This window comes from Saccopteryx leptura, chromosome 6, assembly GCF_036850995.1.
Source record: "Saccopteryx leptura isolate mSacLep1 chromosome 6, mSacLep1_pri_phased_curated, whole genome shotgun sequence".
Lineage (NCBI taxonomy): Eukaryota > Metazoa > Chordata > Mammalia > Chiroptera > Emballonuridae > Saccopteryx > Saccopteryx leptura.
In genome coordinates, this window is record NC_089508.1 from 87,840,298 (window position 1) to 87,864,035 (window position 23,738).

Consider the following 23,738-nt stretch of genomic DNA (forward strand, 5'->3'; position numbering starts at 1 on the left):
CATTCACATCTTTTAAAAAGAAGTATTTTGGGAACCAGAAAGAGGGTAAGAAAGCCCTAAAGTGAGAAATTCAGTAGATGTCCAGACCCTTCCTTAGTCCTACACTCAGCACTTTAAGTGCTGTGGCCAAGTCTTTGTTTTCAAGTTTGGAGAAACTCTCTCAACCCACTAGTAAGGTGTGATCCTGAATGCTTAACACATGGGTAACTGGCCAAATTAAAAACTGGAAATCTCACCCTTCCCACGGCCACAGTGTCTGCAAAGCCCCACACGTAGACTGCTTTCGTTCAGCCTGTAAGAGCAAGAACTTCCCTTCTGCGACCTGTGGCTCTCTTGGTTCTCTAAGAACACTGTTGAGAAGAGCTGGGGGCTGTCTGAAAATAACCAATTTCCTCGGCCCTCATGTGCAACATGGCTACAAGGTACATCATAAACAATGAAAAGGTTGTGAGCCCGACACAGACATATGGGGAATGGCAAGGCTGTGCCTGTGAGCCACATTCTGAATGATGGACATCAGGCTATTTGCTACTGGAATGTCTCCCCCCCCCCATTTCTAATTCCCACCCATCATCAAAGGCCCAGCTGACACTCTACCACCCCCATGATGCCATCAAGATGCTTTGAGCAAGCACGGTGCTTGCTCCTCATCACCTTGCAGGAGTCCCAGAGCCTAGAACCTGCCATAAAATGCCACTTTGTAAGACTTTTCCTTTCTCATCACCAATTTGCCCCCTACAGGGGTAAAGCTGAAGGCCTTAGATATAATGTGAGCTAAAATGAATTGTTTCTAATAGTAAAGCATAAATTTAAAAATAGGTTTAATTGGAAAAATAAGTATGAATTAGCTGTTTGCTACATATTTTTAAATAATTGATAGATTATTTTTGCCTGGAGACACTAGTCCCCATATCCACTTGGCCAGCTGTGACGGTCACTCACAGCTGGAGAACACGGCTGCTCTGCAATGTCGGGACCCCAGACGCCTTCCCTGCTGTACACTCTGAGACCAGCAGAGGGCACAAGCTTTGACCGCTGGAACAAAGCCCCCACCCCACCTCTCTGCAGTGTGCGCAAGTCTGTCTGGGTGGTGAGAATCTGTAACCCTGAAGGTCCTTCTCTGTCTAGGAACCTTAGTAGGCTCTGAGTCTCAGAGTCTGTGCAAAGATACACTAGTTAGTGAGACAGAAGCTGCGAGAAACTACACCTTGCAGCTTAAAAAAGTCTAAAACTGCTTTCCTTTAGTTCTGTTCTCCTCCCTTTCTGAGCAGTCGCCATAGCCTTTGCTCAGATCATTCCCCTCCTCCGGAGCTGTGGCACTGGCTGTATTCATCTGGGACCCAGGGACCATAGTATACTTCACAGAAGTGCCCAAATCAGGCAACACTTTTTAAAAAGCTGGTAGGCTTGTTCAAGATACAGCTTCTCAGGCCTCACTCAGAACTGGTCTCTGGAAGTCTACACCTTTAGAAGCCAGGCATTTGGGAACAACTGCATCTCACCCTGTACTCATCAGCTGCTCAAGGAAGCTTTGCTGAGTAAATGTCACTATGTCAACAAAAATTAAAAATGGGATGAAAAAGAAAGGTGATTTAAAAAGTCTATTTTTTCACCTAAAGAAGCTCTCCTCCCACCCATTCCCTGCACACATGTCCCCACACTGTCCAAAGGAAAGATGTGACAACCCCCTTCGTGGACGTAAAGGACAACTCTCATAGTAACATGAGCCAACTTGACTAAAGCACAGAGCCTAGCTGCCGGGTGATATCTCCGTTATCCTGTACGTGGACCACAAAGAAACGAAGGCAGCATGATGGTGCTGGGCCCTCTCCTATAAGGATGTCCTTTGAGGCCCTAACATGTCCCCATATCAAACTCCTACTTTTTCCTCTTTCTCTTTATTGTCTTGTGCCACTGGTTGCACTGGGGATGGCAGGGACATAAAGCAAATAAAAGATTTCAGCTTAATATTGTATATTCACTGAAAGACATCTCTGATATCTGTTCTTATTTTATAGGTTTATTCCCCTTGACTCAGATAAAAATGGCTTGGGATTGTGAATGTGTGGTGCAGTGTAGAGATGATGTGTTATGGAATGGTACACCTGAAACCTGTATAATTTTATTAACCAATGTCACCCCAATAAATTCAACTTTTTTAAAAAGCTATAAAGAGGCCCTGGCGGATTGGTTCAGTGGTAGAGCATCGGCCCAGCACGTGGATGTCCCAGGTTTGATTCCCAGTCAGGGCACACAGAAGTGACCACCTGCTTCTCCACCCTTCCCCCTTCTCTCTTCCTTTCTCTCTCTTCCCCTTCCACAGCCATGGTTTGATTGGTTCAAGTGCAACAGCCCCGGGAACTGAGGATGGCTCCGTGAGGCCTCCTCCTCAAGCACTAAGAATAGCTCAGTTGTGAGCATGGCCTGAGATGTGCAGAGTATCAACCCCAGATGGCGGCTGCCAGGTGGATCCCGGTCAGGGTGCATGCAGTAGTCTGTTTCTTTATCTCCCCTCCTCTCACTTGGAAAAGAAGAAAATAATAATAATAAGCTATCAAGTAAAGGATTTTTCTCAACACCAAAAAACAATGTGGCAGAAAAAAACTGTCAACCCTAGGGGGATTTTCACAGAAATGGAAAAGAAGGAAGCCCACATGGCAAAGGAATCCACTCAAAATCCTGACTCTAACCTTTCTACCTCACAGCCTGGCCACACAGATGGGCAAGTGGTAAGTGAACTCTAGATTCAAGGACGTGCAAAATTTAAGCTCCTTGAAAATTTTATGAGCAATATTTAGGCAACTGAGGTTAAACTGTACATGAATTACTAAACTATTTTCTATGTAAAGCAGGGGTCTCCAAACTTTTTACACAGGGGGCCAGTTCACTATCCCTCAGACCGTTGGAGGGCCGCCACATACAGTGCTCCTCTCACTGACCACCAATGAAAGAGGTGCCCCTTCCAGAAGTGCGGCAGGGGGCCAGATAAATGGCCTCAGGAGGCCACATGCGGCCCGCGGGCCATAGTTTGGGGATGCCTGATGTAAAGACTATCTCAACAATATCAGAGGTGTTAGTCTTCAGCCTTGAGAAGAACCAACCTACCCACATTCAGGACAAGGCTTCTTACCTGCTTTGGACATGAAGCATCAGTATCCCACTCTTTCTCTTCAGCAAACCGGAACTGTGAGAAGGAGTCCCCTGGAAATAGAAAAAACATACAACTTTATACAAAAGCCATAGGAAAATACACAGTTCTCTAAACTCCCCTTTCAGAATAAAAGTGCCATTTCTAAAGAGCTAACCATCCTGAATTCAGTGAAATCCTTCAATAAAAGGTCCTGGCTTCCACATCATTACACAGTGATCTGTGCAGGGTGGGCACCTGAATTATATTGTTGGCAACTGAAATGATTGTTCCATTCAACTCTCAGTAAGCCACCATCCTGCACACTCCTTGAGAGACAACTAAGCAATTCAGGCCAGCAGACATGGCCATCTACCCATATTTAGCATATTTTCATCTCATTCGCTAAGGTATACAAAGAAACTTATATTTATGATTTTGGGAGTGGGTACAGCAGAAAAGGAAGGAGACGAGAACTGAAGAAAAGAGGCTCTAGACTGATCAACATTATGACAGACTTAAAATATCTCTTTCAGGTGAGGATATGAACCTCAACCATCACTCCAAAAATCATCTGCTTAGAATGTCAAATGCAAGATAAAACTCAAAGCATATGTTACAGATTACTTAATGTGAGTCACGGCACACTGGTCTGAGCTCTTGGAATAAAGGAAAATGAGCATGTTAAGATCAACATAAACAAGCATGAAAGATGATTCTGTACAGTCAGTTTTGACATATGCTTTTTTTTGGTAAATGTGCACTTATCTGATTGCATTAAGAAGAGCTCATTTTAAAAATAAAGAATTATTTCTCTCTAGCTTTCAGGATCCTTCAAAATGTGGTCCTACCTCATTAACCCACATTTACTTCCTATTTCTTCAGATTTCTACTCCAGAGTCAGCCTTTTTCCACATTCCAAACATACCTCATATTTTATACTGTCCTCATTTCTTTTTAAATTGTTTCCTCTTGTCTGGAAGACCCACCTACTTCTACCCATTTATATTCTATTTATACTTCAATAATTCAGGTACAGTCCACTTCCTCCTCCTATGATACCTCTCAGGTAATTTAACCATATATTCGATCTTGACTTCTACATTTACAGGGAAGCGGGTCGGGGGGCAGTGAAGAACTCAAAATTAAAGAGACAGACAAAGATAAATTTAAAGATAAAACCTACAACAACCCCACCAATTCCAAAACACATGGATCACAACATTAATATTTGACAAGATCAAGTTCAAAACAAAAAGGACCAAGAACAACACTATCATAAAAAAGGACAAAATCACTCCTCTTAGTCATTGGCAAATCAATCTGATCTCTCAAAAATTCTGATATAAAGAATCTGAATAATATAATTTATTGGTTTTTGTACATGTGTACATGTATGTATTGTGAGTATATGTGTGTGCTTTCTTTATAAGTGTCCGTGCAATGTTAATTTTTTAAAAGTACTACAAAAAAAATCAATAAATTTAAAATTGACAGTCATACAAACCATTTTCACTAGTGATGAACATTTGTAGCACATACTGGCAAAAAGTTAACATCTCCTACATTCAAAGAGCCACTGCAGATCAATCAAAATAAAACCAACAAATTTTTAAAAAATCAAGAAAAGGAGTGAGAATAAGAGATGTGACTAACATACATATGTGAAACAAATGATAAATGGTAGAGCATAGGCCCAGCATGTGGATGTCCCAGGTTCGATTCCTGATCAGGGCACACAGGAGAAGTGCCCATCTGTTTCTCCACTCCCCCTTCTCTCTCTCTCTCTTCTCCTGCCCTCCTGCAGCCATGGCTCGATTGGCACGAGTTGACTCTGGGCACTTAGGATGGCTCCATGGCCTCTGCCTCAGGCACTAAAAAATGGCTCCAGTTGTAACAGAGCAAGGGCCCCAGATGGGCAGAGCATTTCTCCCTCATGGGCTTGCCAGGTGGATCCCAGTCAGGGCGCATGTGGAGTCTGTCTCTGCCTCTCCTCTCACTAAAAAAAATAAAAAATAAAAAAATAAAAAATAAATCTTACTACTTTATATCAAACTATACTATAAGACTAGAGTAATCAAAACAGCATAGTACTGGCATAAAAACAGACATATAGATCAATGAAACAAAACAGGGAGCCCAGAAATAAACCCATGCCTGTATGATCAATTAATACCATAAAATGAGGTAAAGACAGCCAATTCAGTAAATGATGCTGGGAAAATTGGACAGATACATGCAAAAACAACAACAACAAAAAGAAACTAAATCACCTTCTTACATTATATACTAGAATAAACTCAAAATATATCAAGAGACTTAAATGTAAGACTCAAAACCATAAAACTCCTGGAAGAAAACAGGCAGTAAAACCTCTGACATTTCTCATAGCAATATTTCCTTCTAATATATCAGGCAAGGGAAATAAAAAAAATAGACAAATTGGACTATATCAAATTAAAAAGATTTTTCACAGCAAAGGAAACCATCAACAAAAGGAAAATACCACCTACTGAATGGGAGAAGACACTCACTAATGGTACATTTGATAAGGAGTTAATATACAAAATTTATAAAGAATAGAAACTACTCAACAGCAAATAAAACAGACAATCCAATTTAAAATGGGCAAGGTTCTGAATAGACACTTCCCCAAAGAAAACATATAGATGGTCAGTAGATATATGAAAAGATACTATCACTAAGCATCAAAATAATGCAAATTAAAACCATAATGATATATCACCTCACACCTGTCAGAATGGCCATCATCAAGAAACAAGTGTTGGCAAGGATATGGAGAAAAGAGAACCCTCATATAGTGTTGGTGGGAATGCAGACTGTAGCTACTATTTAAAACAGTATGGAGGTTCCTCAAAAAATTAAAAATGGAACTCCCTTATGTCTCAACAATTCCACTCCTGGGTATATGTCCAAAGAAACCCAAAACACTAATTTGAAAAGACATATGCACCCCTATTTTCATTGCAATAATAGAAAATAAAACATACCCTTTCTTCTCTCTGCATTTTTCTAGTCTTATCTATGAAAGATGGCACAGCTGTAAGGTCAAGGTGGACCCTAAATCCACAGGATGACACAGATCAATTCAGACATGGTCACAGTTCAGCCTATAGGACATAAAAAATCCTTGCCACCTCCAACTTCTAGCTCCCATGGATAAGGCTTTGCAGATGCAGACGTCAAGCACTCCAATATTTACCCTACATTAAAGCAACAGATAACACTTTGTCTTTATGAGGAAGAGTATATAAGCCCCAATAGTTATTAATAAAAAAAGTCAGAGAGATGACATCAGATTAATGGTAGCATGAGAGATACTCCTGATCTCTCTGCTTGAAATTTCAATAAATTGAATAACTATAATGCAGTGAAGGAATCCCAGCTGGGCTTGCATGCATGCCTGAAAAATCCATGTACCAAATGGACTAAAGTTGGGATGGGTTGAAAAGGGGGGCAGAAGACAAAATGCAATCACAGTGGGCTCTGGAGAGGAGACAAACCTGGAGTGACTTGGTTTTTCTTTTCTCTGCTGGACTGTGGGGAGGAGGAAATCTCAGGCTCTCTGGATTTTGTCTGAGGGGTACAGAGAGGGAAACCCAGAGTGACTGGGTCTCCTACCAGGCAGAGCAGTGAGACAGAGGCACAGAGGTGCAGAGGGGGAAATAAATCAAAGCAGCCAGAGTGCAGGGTCATGGCAGTGTTCCCATGGTCTGCCTGCAGCCCACACTCAGCAGAGACAAAGGAAGTGTGGCCCCCAGCCTTCCAGATCCTACCTCCCTCACCTCGTAGTACAGAGAGTGGCACAGATCCCACAGCTAGCTCTCCAGAGCTACTCTCTCCTCTGAAGAATGGAGGTGCTCTGCTTCTGGTCCCCAGGTTTGTTAAGATGTGAAGAGGAACACCCAAAGGCCTGAAATCACTGTTGCTAGAGTTGTAAAGCTGAAGCTGTAAAGCACTCACAACACACCCCACCCACCAGCATGGCTATGCCCTGCATACATCATTGTGACAGAAATATCTCAGCACAGGACAGCACAGGAATTCAAAGAGCTAAAACGTGTAATAGAGCAACACCTACTGGAAGAAACTTCTCAAAACCAAAATTTATTTTTCTGGTTTTTCTTCCATTCTTTTCCCTTTTTTCCTTCTTATTCTTTTTTCTCTATTGAATTTCATTTTCTTAAATTTTTATATTTTTTATTATTACTTTTTGTGGGTGTTTTCTTTTTTATATTTTTGTTTGTTTTCAATCTTTTCTTGGTTTTTGTCTTTGTCATCATTTTTTAAATTTTTATGTTTTATGGATTTTTTCATTTAAATTTTTCCAGTTTTGTTGTTGTTGTTGTTGTTGAGGTTCTTAATAATACCACTTTCAAATGCCATCAAGGAAGAAAAAATTAAATCTCACGGACACAAGACAGAGATGTAGTTCAAAAAGAAAATGAAAAATCTCCAGGAAAAAAACTCAATCACATGAAAACCTTGGCATTAAAGGATAGAGAATTCAAAATTGAAGTTCTGAAAACACTCAGCAAGATGCAAGAAAACACCAATAAACAACTTAATAAGCTTAGAAAACAAATTAATGAACAAAATGAATACCTCACTAAGGAGACTGAAACTTTAAAAACAGAGATGAAGAACTCAATACATGAATTTAAAGCTGAGGTAGCAAGTTTAGTTAATAGAACAAGCCAGATTAAAAAAAAAAGAAGCAGTGACATTGAAGATAGGCAACTAGAAGTGCTACAGAAGGAAGAGAGAAACTCATGAATTTAAAAAAAAATTGAGAGAGTTCTACAAAAGTTCTTTGACTCCATCAGAAAGAGCAGTATAAGAATAATGGGCATATCAGAAGAAGAGAGGGAGAAGGGAATAAAGAGCCTGTTCAAACAAATAATTGATGAGAATTTCCCAAAGTTATGGAAAGAAGAAAGAAGCTCGAATCCAAGAAGCAAACTGAATACCAAGTTACCGCAACCCAAACAGACCAAAGCACATTATAATAAAATTGTCAAAAATCAATAACAAAGAAAGGATCCTCAAGGCAGCTAGGGAAAAGAAGAACATAACATATAAAGGAAAGCCCATTAGATTATCATCAGACTTCTCAACAGAAACTCTACAAGTCAGAAGAGAGTGGATCCAAACATTCAAAGTACTGAAAGAGAGAAATTATCAGCCAAGAATACTATATTCATCAAAGTTATCCTTCAAACATGAAGGAGAAATAAAAACTTTTGCAGATATACAAAAACTGAGGAAATTTATCACCAGAAAACTCCCACTGCAGGAAATACTCAAAGGGGTTATCCAACAAGACACAAAGAACAAAACAATTCAAAACTACAAGTAAAAGCTCCAACAAGGTCACAATAAAAACAAGGATAATCTGTGACAACATAAAAGGGGAGAAGATAAAGATTTGCAGTAGCAAAGGAGGATAGAGTCCAGAAGCACTCATAAGACAAAGGATGCTTGTACAAATGACAATTTTTCTCTTATAACCTAATGGTAACCACCCATGAAAAAAGTCACTGAAATACACATCTTAAAAAAAGACAAAACAGGAGAAACAAGCATGGAATACAATACAACAAAAAGAACTAACAGAAACACAAAAGAAAAGAACCAAACAAGACACAGAGCTACCAGAAAACAAAATATAAAATGGTTATAGGAAATTCTCAAGTGTCAATAATTACCCTAAATGTTAACAGACTGAACTCACCAATAAAGAAGCACAGAGCAGCTGATTGGATCAAAAAGCAAAACTCAACCATATGCTGCCTTCAAGAGACACATCTAAGCTGCAAGGACAAAAGTAGACTGAAAGAGAAAGGTTGGAAAATAATTCTTCAAATAATATCCAAAGGAAAGCAGGTATAGCCATACTTGTACTTGACAACATTCACTTCAAGACAATAAAGGTAACCAGAGACAAAGATAGACATTTTAGAATGATAAAGGGGACATTGTACCAAAAGATGTATCATTTTTTAATATATATGTACTAAACCAGGGAGCACCAAAATATATAATATATCCAACACATCTAAAAATAGACACAGACAAAAATAAAATCATACTTGGATTTCTCAACACACCATTGACAGCTTTAGATAGATCAGGGGTCAAGAACATTTTTGGCTAAGAGAGCCATGAATGCCACATATTTTAAAATGTAATTCTGTGAGAGCTATACAACGACCCATGTACATTATGCATTATCCAATAAAAACTTGGTGTTTTCCCAGAGGACAGCTGTGATTGGCTTCAGCTACCTGCAACCATGAACATGAGCGGTAGGAAATAAATGGATTGTAATACATGAGAATGTTTTATATTTTTAACATTATTTTTTTATTAAAGATTTGTCTGCGATCCAGATGCAGCCATCAAAAGAGCCACATCTGGCTCGCGAGCCATAGGTTCCCGACCCGAGATAGATCATCCAAACAGAAAATCAATAAAGAAATATCAGCCTTAAACAACATACTGGACCAAATGGATATAATAGGCATTTATAGGACATTTCATCCCAGAACATCAGATTATATATTCTTCTCTGGTGTGCATGTAATATTCTCAAGAATAGACCATATGTTGGGCCACAAAACTAACATCAACAAATTCAGGAAGATTAAAATTAAACCAAGCATATTTTCTGATCAGAAGGCTTTGAAATTAGAATTCAACTGCAAAAAAAAAGTAAAGAAACCTACAAAAAATGTGGAAATTAAACAACATACTTCGCATGACCAGGCGGTGGTGCAGTGGATAGAGCATCAGACTGGGATGCGGAGAACCCAGGTTTGAGACCCCGAGGTCGCCAGCTTGAGCATGGGCTCATCTGGTTTGAGCAAAGCTCACCAGCTTGGACCCAAGGTTGCTGGCTTGAGCAAGGGGTTACTCGGTCTGCTGTAGACCCACAGTCAAGGCACATATGAGAAAGCAACCAATGAACAACTAAGGTGTCGCAATGAAAAACTGATGATTGATGCTTCTCATCTCTCTCCGTTCCTGTCTGTCTGTCCCTATCTATCCCTCTCTCTGACTCTGTCTCTGTCTCTTAAAAAAAAAAAAAAGACATACTTCTACAAAATGACTGGGTCAAAGAAGTAATAAAAGCAGAGATCAAAAGATATATACAGACAAATGAAAAAAATGACAACACGACATATCAAAATATCTGGGATGCAGCAAAAGCAGTGATAAGAGGGAAGTTTAAATCATTACAGGTTTATATCAAGAAACGAGGGATCCCAGGTAAACAACCTAACATCACATCTTAAGGAACTAGAACAAGAAGAACAAAAGCAACCCAAAGTTAGCAGATGAAAAGAAATAGTAAAAATTGGAGAACTAAATAAAATAGAGAACAAAAAAACGATAGAATAAATTAATATAACAAAGTGCTGGTTCTTTGAAAATAAATAAATAAAATCAACAAACCACTGGCTAGACTCCTTAAGGAAAAAAAGAGGAAGGACTCATATAAACCAAATCTGAAATGAAAGAGGAGAAATTACCACAGACATCATAGATATACAAAAGACCATTGTAGAATATTATAGAAATTAGATGCCACCAAATTCAACAACATAGAAGAAATGGATAAATTCCTAGAACTATACAATCTTCCTAGACTGAGTCATGAAGAAGTGGAAAATCTAAATAGACCTATAAACAGAGAGTGAATAAAGACAACTAGTAAAAACCTTCCAAGAAACAGAAGTCCAGGAGCAGATGGCTACATTAGGGATTTCTACCAAATATTCAAAGACAATTTGGTACCTATCCTTTTCAAAGTCTTCCAAAAATATAAGAAGCAGTATTCCCTAATACATTTTATTTGTATTTTTCAGAAGTGCAGGGAGGCAGAGAGACAGACTCCTGCATGCGCCTGACCAGGATCCACCTGGCATGCCCACTAGGGGGCAATTCTCTGCCTACCTGGGCCATTCCTCTGTTGCAACTGGGGCCATTCTAGCATGTAAGGTGGAGACCATGGAGCCATCCTCAGTGCTCAGGCCAACTTTGTTCCAATGGAGCCCTGGCTGTGGAAAGGGAAGAGAGAGATAGAGAGAAAGGAGAGGGGGAAGGGTGGAGAAGCAGACAGGTGCTTCTCCTGTGTATCTTGGCCAGGAATTGAATCCGGGCCTTCCACACGCTGAACCAATGCTCTACTACTGAGCTAACCAGCCAGGGCCTTCCCTAACACATTTTATAAGGCCAGCATAACCCTCGTAACAAAACCTGACAAGGACAACACAAAAAAGAAAACTGTAGACCAATATCTCTAATGAATACGGATGCAAAAATCCTAAACAAAATATTAGCAAGTTGAATTCAACAACACATTAAAAACATAATACATCACAACCAAGTGGGATTCATACCAGGAGCACTACGATGGTTCAACATATGGAAATCAGTCAACATAATACACCCCATCCACAAAACAAACAAAAATCATATGATTTTATCAATAGATGCAGAAAAGGCATTCAATAAGATACAACATCCTTTTATGTTTAAAACACTCAAAATCAGAATAGAAGTAAAGTACCTCAACATAATAAAGGCAATATATGACATACCATCAGCTAATATCATAATACATGGTGAAAAAATGAAGGTTTTTCTTCTAAAATCAGCAACAAGACAAGGCTGCCCACTTCCTCCACTCTTATTCAACATAGTTCGGTAAGTTTTAGCCAGAGTGATCAGGTAAGAGAAAGAAACAAAAGGGATCCATACCGGAAAAGAAGAAATAAAGATATCACTTTTTTCAGATCACATGATCCTGTATATATTGTAGAAAACTCCAAAGACTGCACCAAAAAACTATTTGAAACAATAAACCAATACAGTAAAGTCACAGGATGCAAAGTCAATATACACAAGTCTATTGTTTTTCTATATGCCAACGATGAAACTTCAGAAAAACTAAAAAAAAAACAAAAAACTCCTTTTACAATTGCAACAAAAGGAATAAAATACCTAGGAATAAACTTAACAAAGAATGTGAGGGGCCTATATACTAAGAACTACAAAACATTATTGAAAGGAATTGAAGAAAACTAGATAGAAGGTGATGGAGGACAATCTGACTTTGGGTGATGGGTATGCAACATAATTGAATGACAAGATAACCTGGACATGTTTTCTTTGAATATATATACCCTGATTTATTGATGTCACCACATTAAAATTAATAAAAATTTATGTATAAAACAAACAAACAAAAAAAAAAACAAGCCTATTGAAGAAAATGTGAAAAGTAAAATATAAAGAAGAAATAAGAATCCCTGGAAAAAAAAAAAAGAAATTGAAAAAGATGTAATGAAATGGAAAAATATTCCATGTTCATAGATTGAAAGAATCAACATAGTTACAATGGCCGTATTACTCAAAGCAATATACAAATTTAATGCAATCCCCATCAAAATCCCAATGTCATTTAAAAAAAAAAAGAACAAAAAATCACCAGATTTGTATGGAACCATAAGAAACCCCGAATAGCCAAAGCAATCCTGAGGAAAAAGAATGAAGCTAGAAGTATCACACTGACTGACTTCAAATTATACAGTAGAGCCATGATAATCAAAACAGCATGGTATTGGCAGAAAAACAGACATACAGACCAATGGAACAGAATTGAGAGCTCAGAAATAAAACCATATATATATAGACAAATCATCTTCAACAAAGGAGTCAAAAACACACAATAGGGAAAAGAAAGTCTCTTGAATAAATGGTGCTGGGAAAACTGGAAAGCCATGTGCAAAAGAATGAAACTTGATTACAGTTTGTCCCACTACACAAAAATTAATTCAAAATGGATCAAAGACCTAAATATAAGCTCTGAAACAGTAAACTACATAGAAGAAAACATAAGTACTAAATTCATGGACCTTGGCCGTAGAGAATAATTTATGAATTTGACCCCAAAGGCAAGGGAAGTAAAGGAAAAATAAATGAATGAGACTATATCAAACTAAAAAGCTTCTGCACAGCAAAACAAACTGACAAAAGAAATAGGCAACCAACTAAATGGGAGATGATATTTGCAAACAACAGCTCCAATAAGGGGTTAATATCCAAAATATATAAAGAACTGACGAAGCTCAGCAACAAACAAGCAAACAGGACCTGAACAAACACTTCTCCCAAAAGGACATACAAATGACCAACAGATATATGAAAAGATGCTCATCTTCATTAGCTATTAGAAAAATGCAAATCAAAACTACAATGAGATACCACCTCACACCTGTCAGTTTGGCTATTATCAACAAGACAGGTAATAACAAGTGTTGGAGAGGCTGTGCATTCACTGTTGGTGGGAATGCAAAGTAGTACAACCATTATGGAAGAAAGTATGGTGGTTCCTCAAAATATTAAGAATAGAGCCTGACCTGTGGTGGCGCAGTGGATAAAGCGTCGGCCTGGAAATGCTGAGGTAGCCAGTTCGAAACCCTGGGCTTGCCTGGTCAAGGCACATATGGGAGTTGATGCTTCCAGCTCCAACCCCCCTTCTCTCTCTCTGTCTCTCCTCTCTCTCTCTCTCTCTCTCTCTCTCTCTCTCTCTCTCCCTCTCCTCTCTAAAATGAATAAAAAAATAAATAAATAAATATTAAGAATAGAACTATCATATGACCCTGCAATACCTCTACTAGGTATCTACCCCCCAAACTTAAAAACATTGGTATGTAAAGACACATGCAGCCCCATGTTCATCGAAGCATTGTTCACAGTGGCCAAGACATAGAAACAACCCATGTCCCTAGATAGAGGATTGGATAAAAAAGATGTGGTATATATATACAATGGAATACTACTCAGCCATAAGAAATGATGACCTATTGCCATTTATGACAACATGGCTGGACCTTGAGAACATTATACAAAGTGAAATAAGTAAATCAGAAAAAAGCTAAGAACTGTGTGAGATATAAAACTGAGACTCATGGACAGAGATAAAAGTGAAGTGATAACCAGGGGGCAGGGGGATGTAGAGGAGGGGGTAGGGGTGGGGTGATGGGAAGGATGTAAACAAGGACAAATATAAGGTGACAGAAAATGATCTGACTCTGAGTGATGGTAATACAACATAACCAACAGTTCAAATGCTATAGAAATGTTTACTTGAAACCTATGTAGTCTTGATCAATGTCACCCGGTTAAATTTAATTTTCTAAATAAAATTTTAAAAAAGTTTTTTTAAAGATTCAGCCAAAAGAACAAGAGAGGTAAGAAAAATCTCTCCTCTTGCTCAGCAGTGACTTATAATTAGCTTTCTCACCAGGTGTGGGGCCCCCAAAGCCCCTGAGCATCAAATATCCACATTGAGGACTACATAATAGATGTGCCTATCTTCCCAATGTCTCTAAAATGTTGTTTCCCCATCTGCAAGGATTATGTAGAAGGAAAAGCCAAATATACTCAGGTACCATGAAAGGATTCTAAGCTTTATGATAGAAGGATGATGCTGACATTCTAGAATTTAGAATCTGGCTGTTTTCCTCAAAACAGTCAGTGAATATTGTTAACCCTGTACCACTGTAGACAACCTAGTGCAATTACTCAGATCAATTATTTCCAGAAACAAGGCCAACATCCAACCCTGGCATAGGACTCCACGATGTGAGTAAATGATTAGACACAGGTGAATAAATAAGAGAAAATAAAGATCAGTCCTTGCATGGGCAATAAAGTTATAAGATTTAGAAATGGTCTGAAGTAAAATGCAGTGTTAGAATTAGGTCTGGTTACATGAAATAAAGACCTGAAAAATATGGCTTAAACAAGAGAAAGGGTGTATCTCTATTAACTAAAAAAGTCAAGACTTCAGTGTCAAAGGCTTATCTGGAGGCCCAGGCTCCTTCCAGGTAAGTGCTCTGCCATTCCTATAACATCATGATCCAACATGACAGCAAGATGGAGAAAGAGGCAAAGGCACGCACCTGCCCGCTACGTCTTCCCCGACACTACCATCGACGTTTCCACTCACTTCTCTCTTGGCCAGAGCTGTCTCATATCATTATATCAAGCCACAGGAATGCAAGATACTGTAATTAATTTCTTCTCAGGTGGCTGTGTGCCCAGATAAGAATCAGAGGTTTGAGGAGAAAAAGAGAATAAATATGGGTTGGGGAAGCAACTACTTTCTGTGACAAATTATCAGAAGATCCTACTCAAGTGGGAGTTAGTTACTAAGGGTTCACTTTGAGTATAGTGACTGCTCGCTGAAGTATGAGTTGTCTCTATTTCAGTGAAATATTACACTTGCAACATTCAAACTTTTTGAATTATAATTAAAACTCATTTTAGGGAATACATAAATTTCAACATTTTTTTCCAAATCTGATAAGAAGTGAGTGTGGGATAAAAGTCTAGTTTCCAGCATAATGCAAGTCTTTTTTTTTTTTTTTTTTACCAAAATAAATATTGTTGATGACCTTTCTCAGAAAAAACAGGCATAATTTGAAGTTAAATGATAACGACTACCAGAATAACAACTCATTTATTTCATTATTTTTTCATTCTTTCATACATTTTTCAGTAAAATTATGTACCAAACACTATTGGGTGCTAATAATGTAAGTAGAGAAAAGACACTTCTTGTTCTCTTTGCTCTCAGATCCAGAGCTGAACAAGACAAGGGGGGACAATAAGAAACAGAAAACTATGAAATTAAAAAGAAAAAACTGAATTCCTTCCGCAAAGCTTTAGGAGGGTTGTACTCTGTCCCTTTCTTGTTTTACATATACATGCACACACAATGAGATGCTCATGGTATTCATTTCTTTTTAAAAGATTCAGTCCACCTAATAGCTTATTAACCTATCTGACACCAAAAATGTTGACTTTATTGGTTATCTCAGTTGGTGAAAACCATCATACACATACTCAAAGGTTTCAGGTCTAATACCTGCAGTAGACTGCCCTCCAACCCCGTGGCAATCTTGCAGTGATTTACAAGTCACTTCCAGAGCGAGATGAGAAAGAAGAGTTAGGTCAATGCCAAACAACCATTATCTGAAAAATAGCCTGACATCTGTAGGATGATGCTCAGACACTCTCTCTCTCTCTCTCTCTATCTATCTTTCTCTCTCTCTTTCTCTCTCTCACACACACACACACACACACACACACACACACACACACACATTTCAGTGCAGTCAGACAGAAAAAGCAGTCCCACCAGTACACTAACATTGTCTTTTCAAAGATCACTGTGAAACTCAATATCTTGATCGCACAGCAGAGTCCAACCTCGCCTGAATTTTCTAGCCTGTCTTCTGTTTCTCTTCATTATTTCATTTTCTTTCCTAAACTAAAAATTTTTTTGAAAGTCAATCTATCTCTATTACTACTTATGTCTCTCAAACATGGTATTTTCTACCTTAACCTGTCCAATTTTTCTTCTATCAATTAAAATTTCTCCATCAAGGTTAAGGTTAAATAGTTAAAATCCCCAAATTCTGTAATTCCATGATGAAAAAAGCATGGCTTGAGGCATGCCCTCCAATGTGGACAATACTGTGGTGCTGGCTAGAGAAAATGTCTGAACCCCTTTTTATCAGGAATATGAGAATACTTTCAATTTGTTGTTACTGGCTAAATGTATGCCAGATTCTCATAAATTAAGGAGTTAAGAAGTCTTACCTACTGTCTTATCTTTAATTTGTCTAAGTATTTTCTTACTATACCTTAGCTCTGTTCACTGAAATCACCTAATACAAATTCACATCATCTTAGCATAAAATGTAAATTCATATCCACACCTTTAGCTTCAAACAGCCCTTCTTTCAGCTTCTATACTAATTCCTAAGATTCTATAAAACCTCTTTATCAAAACAAAATAAGGAATTCCCTAATATTCTTCATAAAGTCTCCAGCTGAGCAGCTCCAGCAAGCACTAGTAATACCAAAGCTGAAGAGAGAAAACCGTGAGTCTATATACAGTGTGTCCATAAAGTCATGGTGCACTTTTGACCGGTCATAGGAAAGCAACAAAAGACGATAGAAATGTGAAATCTGCACCAAATAAAAGGAAAACTCTCCCACTTTCATACCTATTCAGTGCAGTTCAATGTGGGCTCACGCACAGATTTTTTAGGGCTCCTTAGGAAGCTATCCCATATAGCCTCTACAGACTCGTCACTGACTGATTGCCTACCAGAGTGGGTTTCTCCACCAAACTGCCGGTTTCTTTCAACTGCTTATCCCACCGAGTAATGTTATTCCTATGTGGTGGCACTTCGTTATAAACGCGCCGATATTCACGTTGCACTTTGGTCACAGATTCGAATTTAGCAAGCCACAGAACACACTGAACTTTCCTCTGTACCATCCACATCTCAACTGGCATGGCCGTGGGCTGCTCCGCTGTATACACGGTGTTACGTCATCATTTGTTCATGTGCACATGCTGCCACATCATCCTACAGAAACTGGGAGGGTTTTCCTTTTATTTGGTGCAGATTTCACATTTCTATTGTCTTTTGTTGCTTTCCTGTGACCGGTCAAAAGTGCACCATGACTTTACGGACACACTGTACTTTTACTGAGGTCAACTCATGCAAGCAACATAGAATGTATAGAAGCTAGTTTTGATTAACTTCTTCTTATTCCAGAACTCCAATTTTCTTTGTAAAACTCTCTTAATTCTATCTTTTGGGTCCACCAGGAGCAAGTCTGGTAGGGCAACATATCTCCACAGAAACCATATGAGCAGAGGCCTCAAGATAGAGAAGAGAGTTTGGCCATTCACAGAGCAGAAAGGCCAGTATGGCTCGAGCATAGTGAGGGGTGAAGGGGTAAGATGTGATGAGAAGGCTGGGTCATATTCGTTACATCAATCAGCAATCTGCATTCAGTTATCAAGTCTCATTAATTAACACCATATTCCACAATAATAACCAGGCTTAGTGAAACTCAGGGCAATTTCTTAATCTGTTAAACATATGTTGCATGAGTACCCCAAATACACACTAAGTGATGATTATCTTTAATTTGTTTAAAGATTAAACAAAAGAACATAAAACAGTAAAAAAAAAAAAAAAAAAAGTGGGCCCTGGCCGGTTGGCTCAGTGGTAGAATGTCAGCCTGGCATGCAGGAGTCCCAGGTTCGATTCCCGGCCAGGGCACACAGGAGAAGCGCCCATCTGCTTCTCCACCCCTCCCCCTCTCCTTCTTCTCTGTCTCTCTCTTCCCCTCCCGCAGCCAAGGCTCCATTGGAGCAAAGTTGGCCCGGGCACCGAGGATGGCTCTGTGGCCTCTGCCTCAGGCGCTAGAGTGGTTCTGGTCGCAACAGAGCGATGCCCCAAGATGGGCAGAGCACCGCCCCCTGGTGGGCGTGCTGGGTGGATCCCGGTCGGGCACATGTGGGAGTCTGTCTGACTGCCTCCCTGTTTCTGGCTTCGGAAAAATACAAAAAAAAAAAAAAAAAAGTGAACTGGGCTGTGGCTGTCAAATTGTCACCTTCAAAAACCAAGAGGAAGGAATATTCAAAAGTTCTCTGTCTGCATAATGGTCCTGGGTCTTTCTAAAAAAACATTACTGTGGCTATATGCCATTTACCAAAGCCATTCTTGAGACCCTGGAATCACAAGAAGCTAAGGAGTTTGGAAAGCTATCCTGACGGTAATTACCTCAGGGAAAAATATCATGAGACCTCTGTGAAAAGTTTGGGCATAGAAAAGTCTCTGCCTAAGACCATGCCACCTCCCTAATTGATATCCAGAATCACTAATCTGAAATGCAACATATCTTCAAATAGCCAGTATGGAAAGGAGAGGAAATGTAGTGAAAGACAAGATGAAATTGGGAGCAATACACACCTCACCTCCTAACATGATCATTTCCTCTCGCCTACTTCAAAATTAGCATAGAGATCACATTCAGTCTCCTGGTTCTGTGTTGCTACTCCGAATTGCCCACAGATTTAAGCATCGGTGTCTGGATGTGGCTACGGAACCCCACCTAGACTTTAGCTTAAGACCGGAGCTATTTTGAACAGCACCTTTCCTACTCCAATCCCTCGACCTATGTTTTGACCACATTTATCTTGCAGCCTTCCCAGATCTGCCATTTTATTTTGATCTCCATTTCGTGGCTATTTTCTTCTTCACATAGGTGGGCTAGTATGTATTTTGATGATAGTTTATCAGCGTTCAATGCTTAAACACGATGAAGCAGAAACACAAGCAGCACACTCAGAAGCCTAAGTACTTGTTATAACTCAACACATTTTGAGGGGCACATTTTGGGTCCTGGCATTGGTTATGTGAATGATCCATCCTGCTTTCATTGGAGAGTTACAAGTTGCCTTGTATTTGGTAGATCTGTTTGAGAATTCTGTAGTAAGGGAGTTGATTTTCATTATTTAAAGCTGCCTTAGAGTATGCTTGGCTTTCTTTTAACTAAAGTTTCCATTCCAAATCTAAAAGACAAAGAGTAGTGAGTTTTAGGAAAATCTGAAATACAGAAACACAAAATTATAAGACAGTAACTTGATAAACTTTTAATTTAATGCTTTTACCAAAGGACTCATGAGCTGATTCATTTAGATATTGAGATTCTGTGACATATTTAAAATATGATTGTTTCCAAAAGCTTTACTTAAAACTTTTCAGAATAAACCCTTTATATTATCTATAAAGAGGATCATCTATAAAGAAACATCTGTTGTTTGGATGCTCACTCCCAAGTATTTCTGCTTGGATGAGCATGTTTGTGTTTTACTGTATTCTCAAAAGAAACATGTTGCTTTCCATGGGTATCGTCAAAAGCACATTTTTTCAAGATTTCAAAGCTCCAAATAGAATCTGTATAAGTCAATTATCACAGCAGTATCTCTAAATCATCTGTGTATCTCTCATGTTTTAGGAGTAGGATGAGGGTAAAAAATGCTGTTTGCTTTTGCTACTTAAAAGGAAGAATTTCCTTCTAAATCTTTTGCCACTATATGAGAAACTTTGGCTAGGCAAGGTGCCATGGAATCTGGTTACCAAATTTCATTTGACAAGTTTTAGCCATCATTTTTGATACAATTAAAGAGCTTTGTTCAGTTTCATGTTTACTGTGTTTCCAGGAGATGCTATTGGGCAGAACTCAGAAGTTAAGGGCCTATTTTTTTTTTTCAATCACTCATCTCTATACACTTAGACCCATCTAGGGCCTTCTGGGTATTAACCAAGTAATATATATATATATATATATATATATTTTTTTTTTTTTTTTTTTTTTTTTTTTTAAATTTTGGTATATACCTCTAAAGCAGTGGTCCCCAACACCCAGGCCACGGACCGGTACCGGTCTGTAGGCCATTTGGTACCGGTCCGCAGAGAAAGAATAAATAACTTACATTATTTCTGTTTTATTTATATTTAAGTCTGAACAATGTTTTATTTTTAAAAAATGACCAGATTCCCTCTGTTACATCCGTCTAAGACTCACTCTTGATGCTTGTCTCAGTCATGTGATACATTTATCCGTCCCACCCTAAAGGCTGGTCTGTGAAAATATTTTCTGACATTAAACCGATCCGTGGCCCAAAAAAGGTTGGGGACCACAGCTCTAAAGTACAGGTCTCTTTTTAATACTTAACAGTAATACTATATGTAAAAATGGCAGTAATTAAAATAAAAAATTAAAGTATCAAATACGCAAATAATATTTTTAAAGCTCCATATAATGCTCTGGGTTTCTCTTGGGGGAAAGGAGGATGGTTTTTTACAGTTGGTATATTCAAATCAGACCTAAATAAATTTGCAACAGAGCATTTGGCTGATGTGTCCCTAAAGCTCTTTAGTATTCGTGGTTTATTTGTTGAGGAAACCAGATCACTCAGCCTATCAGGTTTCTCACTTTCTGGGTCTTGCTGACCTGTATTGGTGTCTAATCTGTTCTTTCTCCTCCTATGTTTCCTATAAACTGGTAGTTAGAACTAGAGGTTTGATCAGATTGAAATACAATTTTTTGGACAAATGCTTTTTGAATCAGAGAAAATTAATGAAAATTTATAAGAACAGAATCTAATTTGAGATAACGGTGTAATGTTGGTTTATAGAGTTATCTGGACAGGAGGAAAAAATCCCAGACCCACTGTTTGCCTGAAATTTTTAGGAAGTAAGTAGATCCTACAGTTGCTCATCAGTAATATCATTTAGTAGTGAAATTAAAATAAGCTTAAAGTATAATATAGGAAAGAGTTTTAAAAAGTGAAGTGAGTGATAATAATGCACAACCTGTATGGTCATCAGTAAGGACATCATGTAAAATCCGGGCCTGAACCCATTTTGCTTCCCAAGGAAAAGGCAAGTGGAAAAGATGAGAGTACTTTCCAAGCCACTTTCCCATCCTGGTGATTTAGAAATGGATACAACGAGAAGCAGATACATATTCAGGGTAAATCCAGAAGAATCCTGTTTGGGGGAATTTCAAAAAATGGTGCAGACTTAACCCTTTGAGTAGTGAGGGGTTTTTTTCATGCTCGCTGACCCTCTGGAGTGAGTTGTTTTTGGGGGGGGGGGCGGTTTCTCAAAAAATGAAATTAGTTCCAGTTACTGTTTTATTAACATAAAATCATGTTTGTTTGATAACCAATTTTTGGAAACAAGAAGAACATACATTTGCCCTTTTTTTTAATGTTGCCTTATATATTTTTTAAATGAAAATTTTTGTACGATCGTACTCTGGATGGTCAAGAGGCACGAGGACATACATGAACGTTCATACTACTCAAAGGGTTAAAGTGAGATTCCTCAAGGAGGAATTATAAGACACCTATCTAATGTTCTTCAGCCCATGCTCTGCGCTGGCTGCTGTGTGGGGCTTATGGAATGGATGGCTGTTCTCCCTGCAGAGTTCCTATGCTGAAGGAAAGAAAGGGAGCACGCCCCCGCTACACGCAGGTCCCCGTCCCAATACACATACAACCCGACGTCTACAGTGGGGTCCGCTCATTTCTCCTGCTGAGTCTGGCGTATGACGGTCTCCTCTTCTCGCTCTAATCCAGGCCTTCCAGCACGGAGAGGGGAACCTGAACTCCCTCCTGCCCTCGTACTTATCTCCAGTGAACTGTACAAAGCATCCCTTTGTGTGCGCATCAGATTTACTTATTTATAGTTGTCATGGTGAAGATGAGATATTGCTAAAATTGCTTTTAAGTCAGAATTATCATGGAATTGTATAGTGGTATTTTGTTACAAAATAAAATTTCAATTTTTATCACTTCTCTTAAGAAGAAGATGCTATGGTTTTCTCTTTCCTGGTGGAGAATGAAGGAAAAATAGCTATTTGAAATGCCAGTGTTTCTAAACCCAATATACATTTAAATCTGTTCAAAAATAATAAATTCTGGCATTGCTTCCTTTTGGTTTCCTTTCTGGAAAGGTCCGCCCTCCTGCGAAATGGAGGTACAGTCTTTATTTTTTTTAACACTTGTGACATTCAAAAACAGTTCATTCTATTTAGAGACGTCCAGTACTTAGAGTAACTTACTGTCTCTAGAAAAAGACTGAATATGTAGTGTACAGATATTTTATTATTTCTAACTTTTCATTTTTTGAAAGCTTGTATAATTAACATGGTTAACTTTTCCCTTTTCTTGGGTTGGTTGCTGGGCCTGTAGTCAGTTAATAGCATGAAGACCACAGAAGACTGGCTTCAGAGTGCTGCACTTAAGCAATGAATACTCATAAACCTCAACAAAATATATACTAGCCATCTATGTAAAGAAAAAGAAGTCATAAAATGGACACCAAAGTAAAATGGCAGAGATCAGCATTATGCTGAGGGCCATCAGTGGCAAGGGAGACATCTCATATTTAGACTTTCTGAAGTTCTCAAAGTCACTCTACTCATCAAAGACTATGTGTCACAAAACACCACATGATCTTATACAAGCAAGATCCACGATGACATGTTTGCTGTGACTCAACACTATGAATCAAAGCCCAGAGCTCACTCTCAAATGCTCGTGCAATGCGGTCCCAGGCAAGAAGCCACAGGGAGCAGAGTAAACTTTCATCCTTACAGAGGTCTTTCATGGACACTGTTATTAGGACCAGGTAGCTGATTATATGTAAAGGTCTTTCCTGAATCATGAGTTTCAGATCTGATGTCAAATAATGTTAACACTGCTGACAAGGGATACAGCAGCTGAATGTAAAAGGAAATTCACAAAGTATACATATCAGACTTTAAGATCAATATTGATAATGTTTTAAAGAATCAACAAAGGTTTACCTGACAGAGTCAATGACACTATACTATATCACTGAGTACTCAAGGGTATTTTGAAAGGTGACAGGCTGAGCTTTCTCAAATATAATCAGGCTTGCCAAGGGAAACATGACATCAGCCTGAAGGATACCAAATCAGATCCTCAGACCTAATTCTCCAAGAAAGCAGGAAATGAGAAGAAAGGAGTGACGTGAGTAACTGGAGCAAAATGGGAGATTTTAGTTTTAGGGATATTTATTTTCATAAATCAACATATATTCAAAGAAGAACTAACTCCTATCCTTCTCAAGCTATTTCAAAAAATTCAAGAGGAAGGGTGACTTCC

The 23,738-nt window shown here is 38.6% G+C and overlaps 1 protein-coding gene across 1 annotated transcript in view; it reads right to left on the bottom strand.

Annotated features, from left to right (window-relative positions):
• The window catches only part of AVEN (apoptosis and caspase activation inhibitor), a 219,285-nt gene that overhangs the window by 7,179 nt on the left and 188,368 nt on the right, over positions 1-23,738 (bottom strand). The window contains exon 3 of the mRNA XM_066342706.1: positions 3,131-3,201. Coding sequence (XP_066198803.1) covers positions 3,131-3,201 — 71 coding nt within the window. The remainder of the gene's footprint in view (positions 1-3,130; positions 3,202-23,738) is intronic.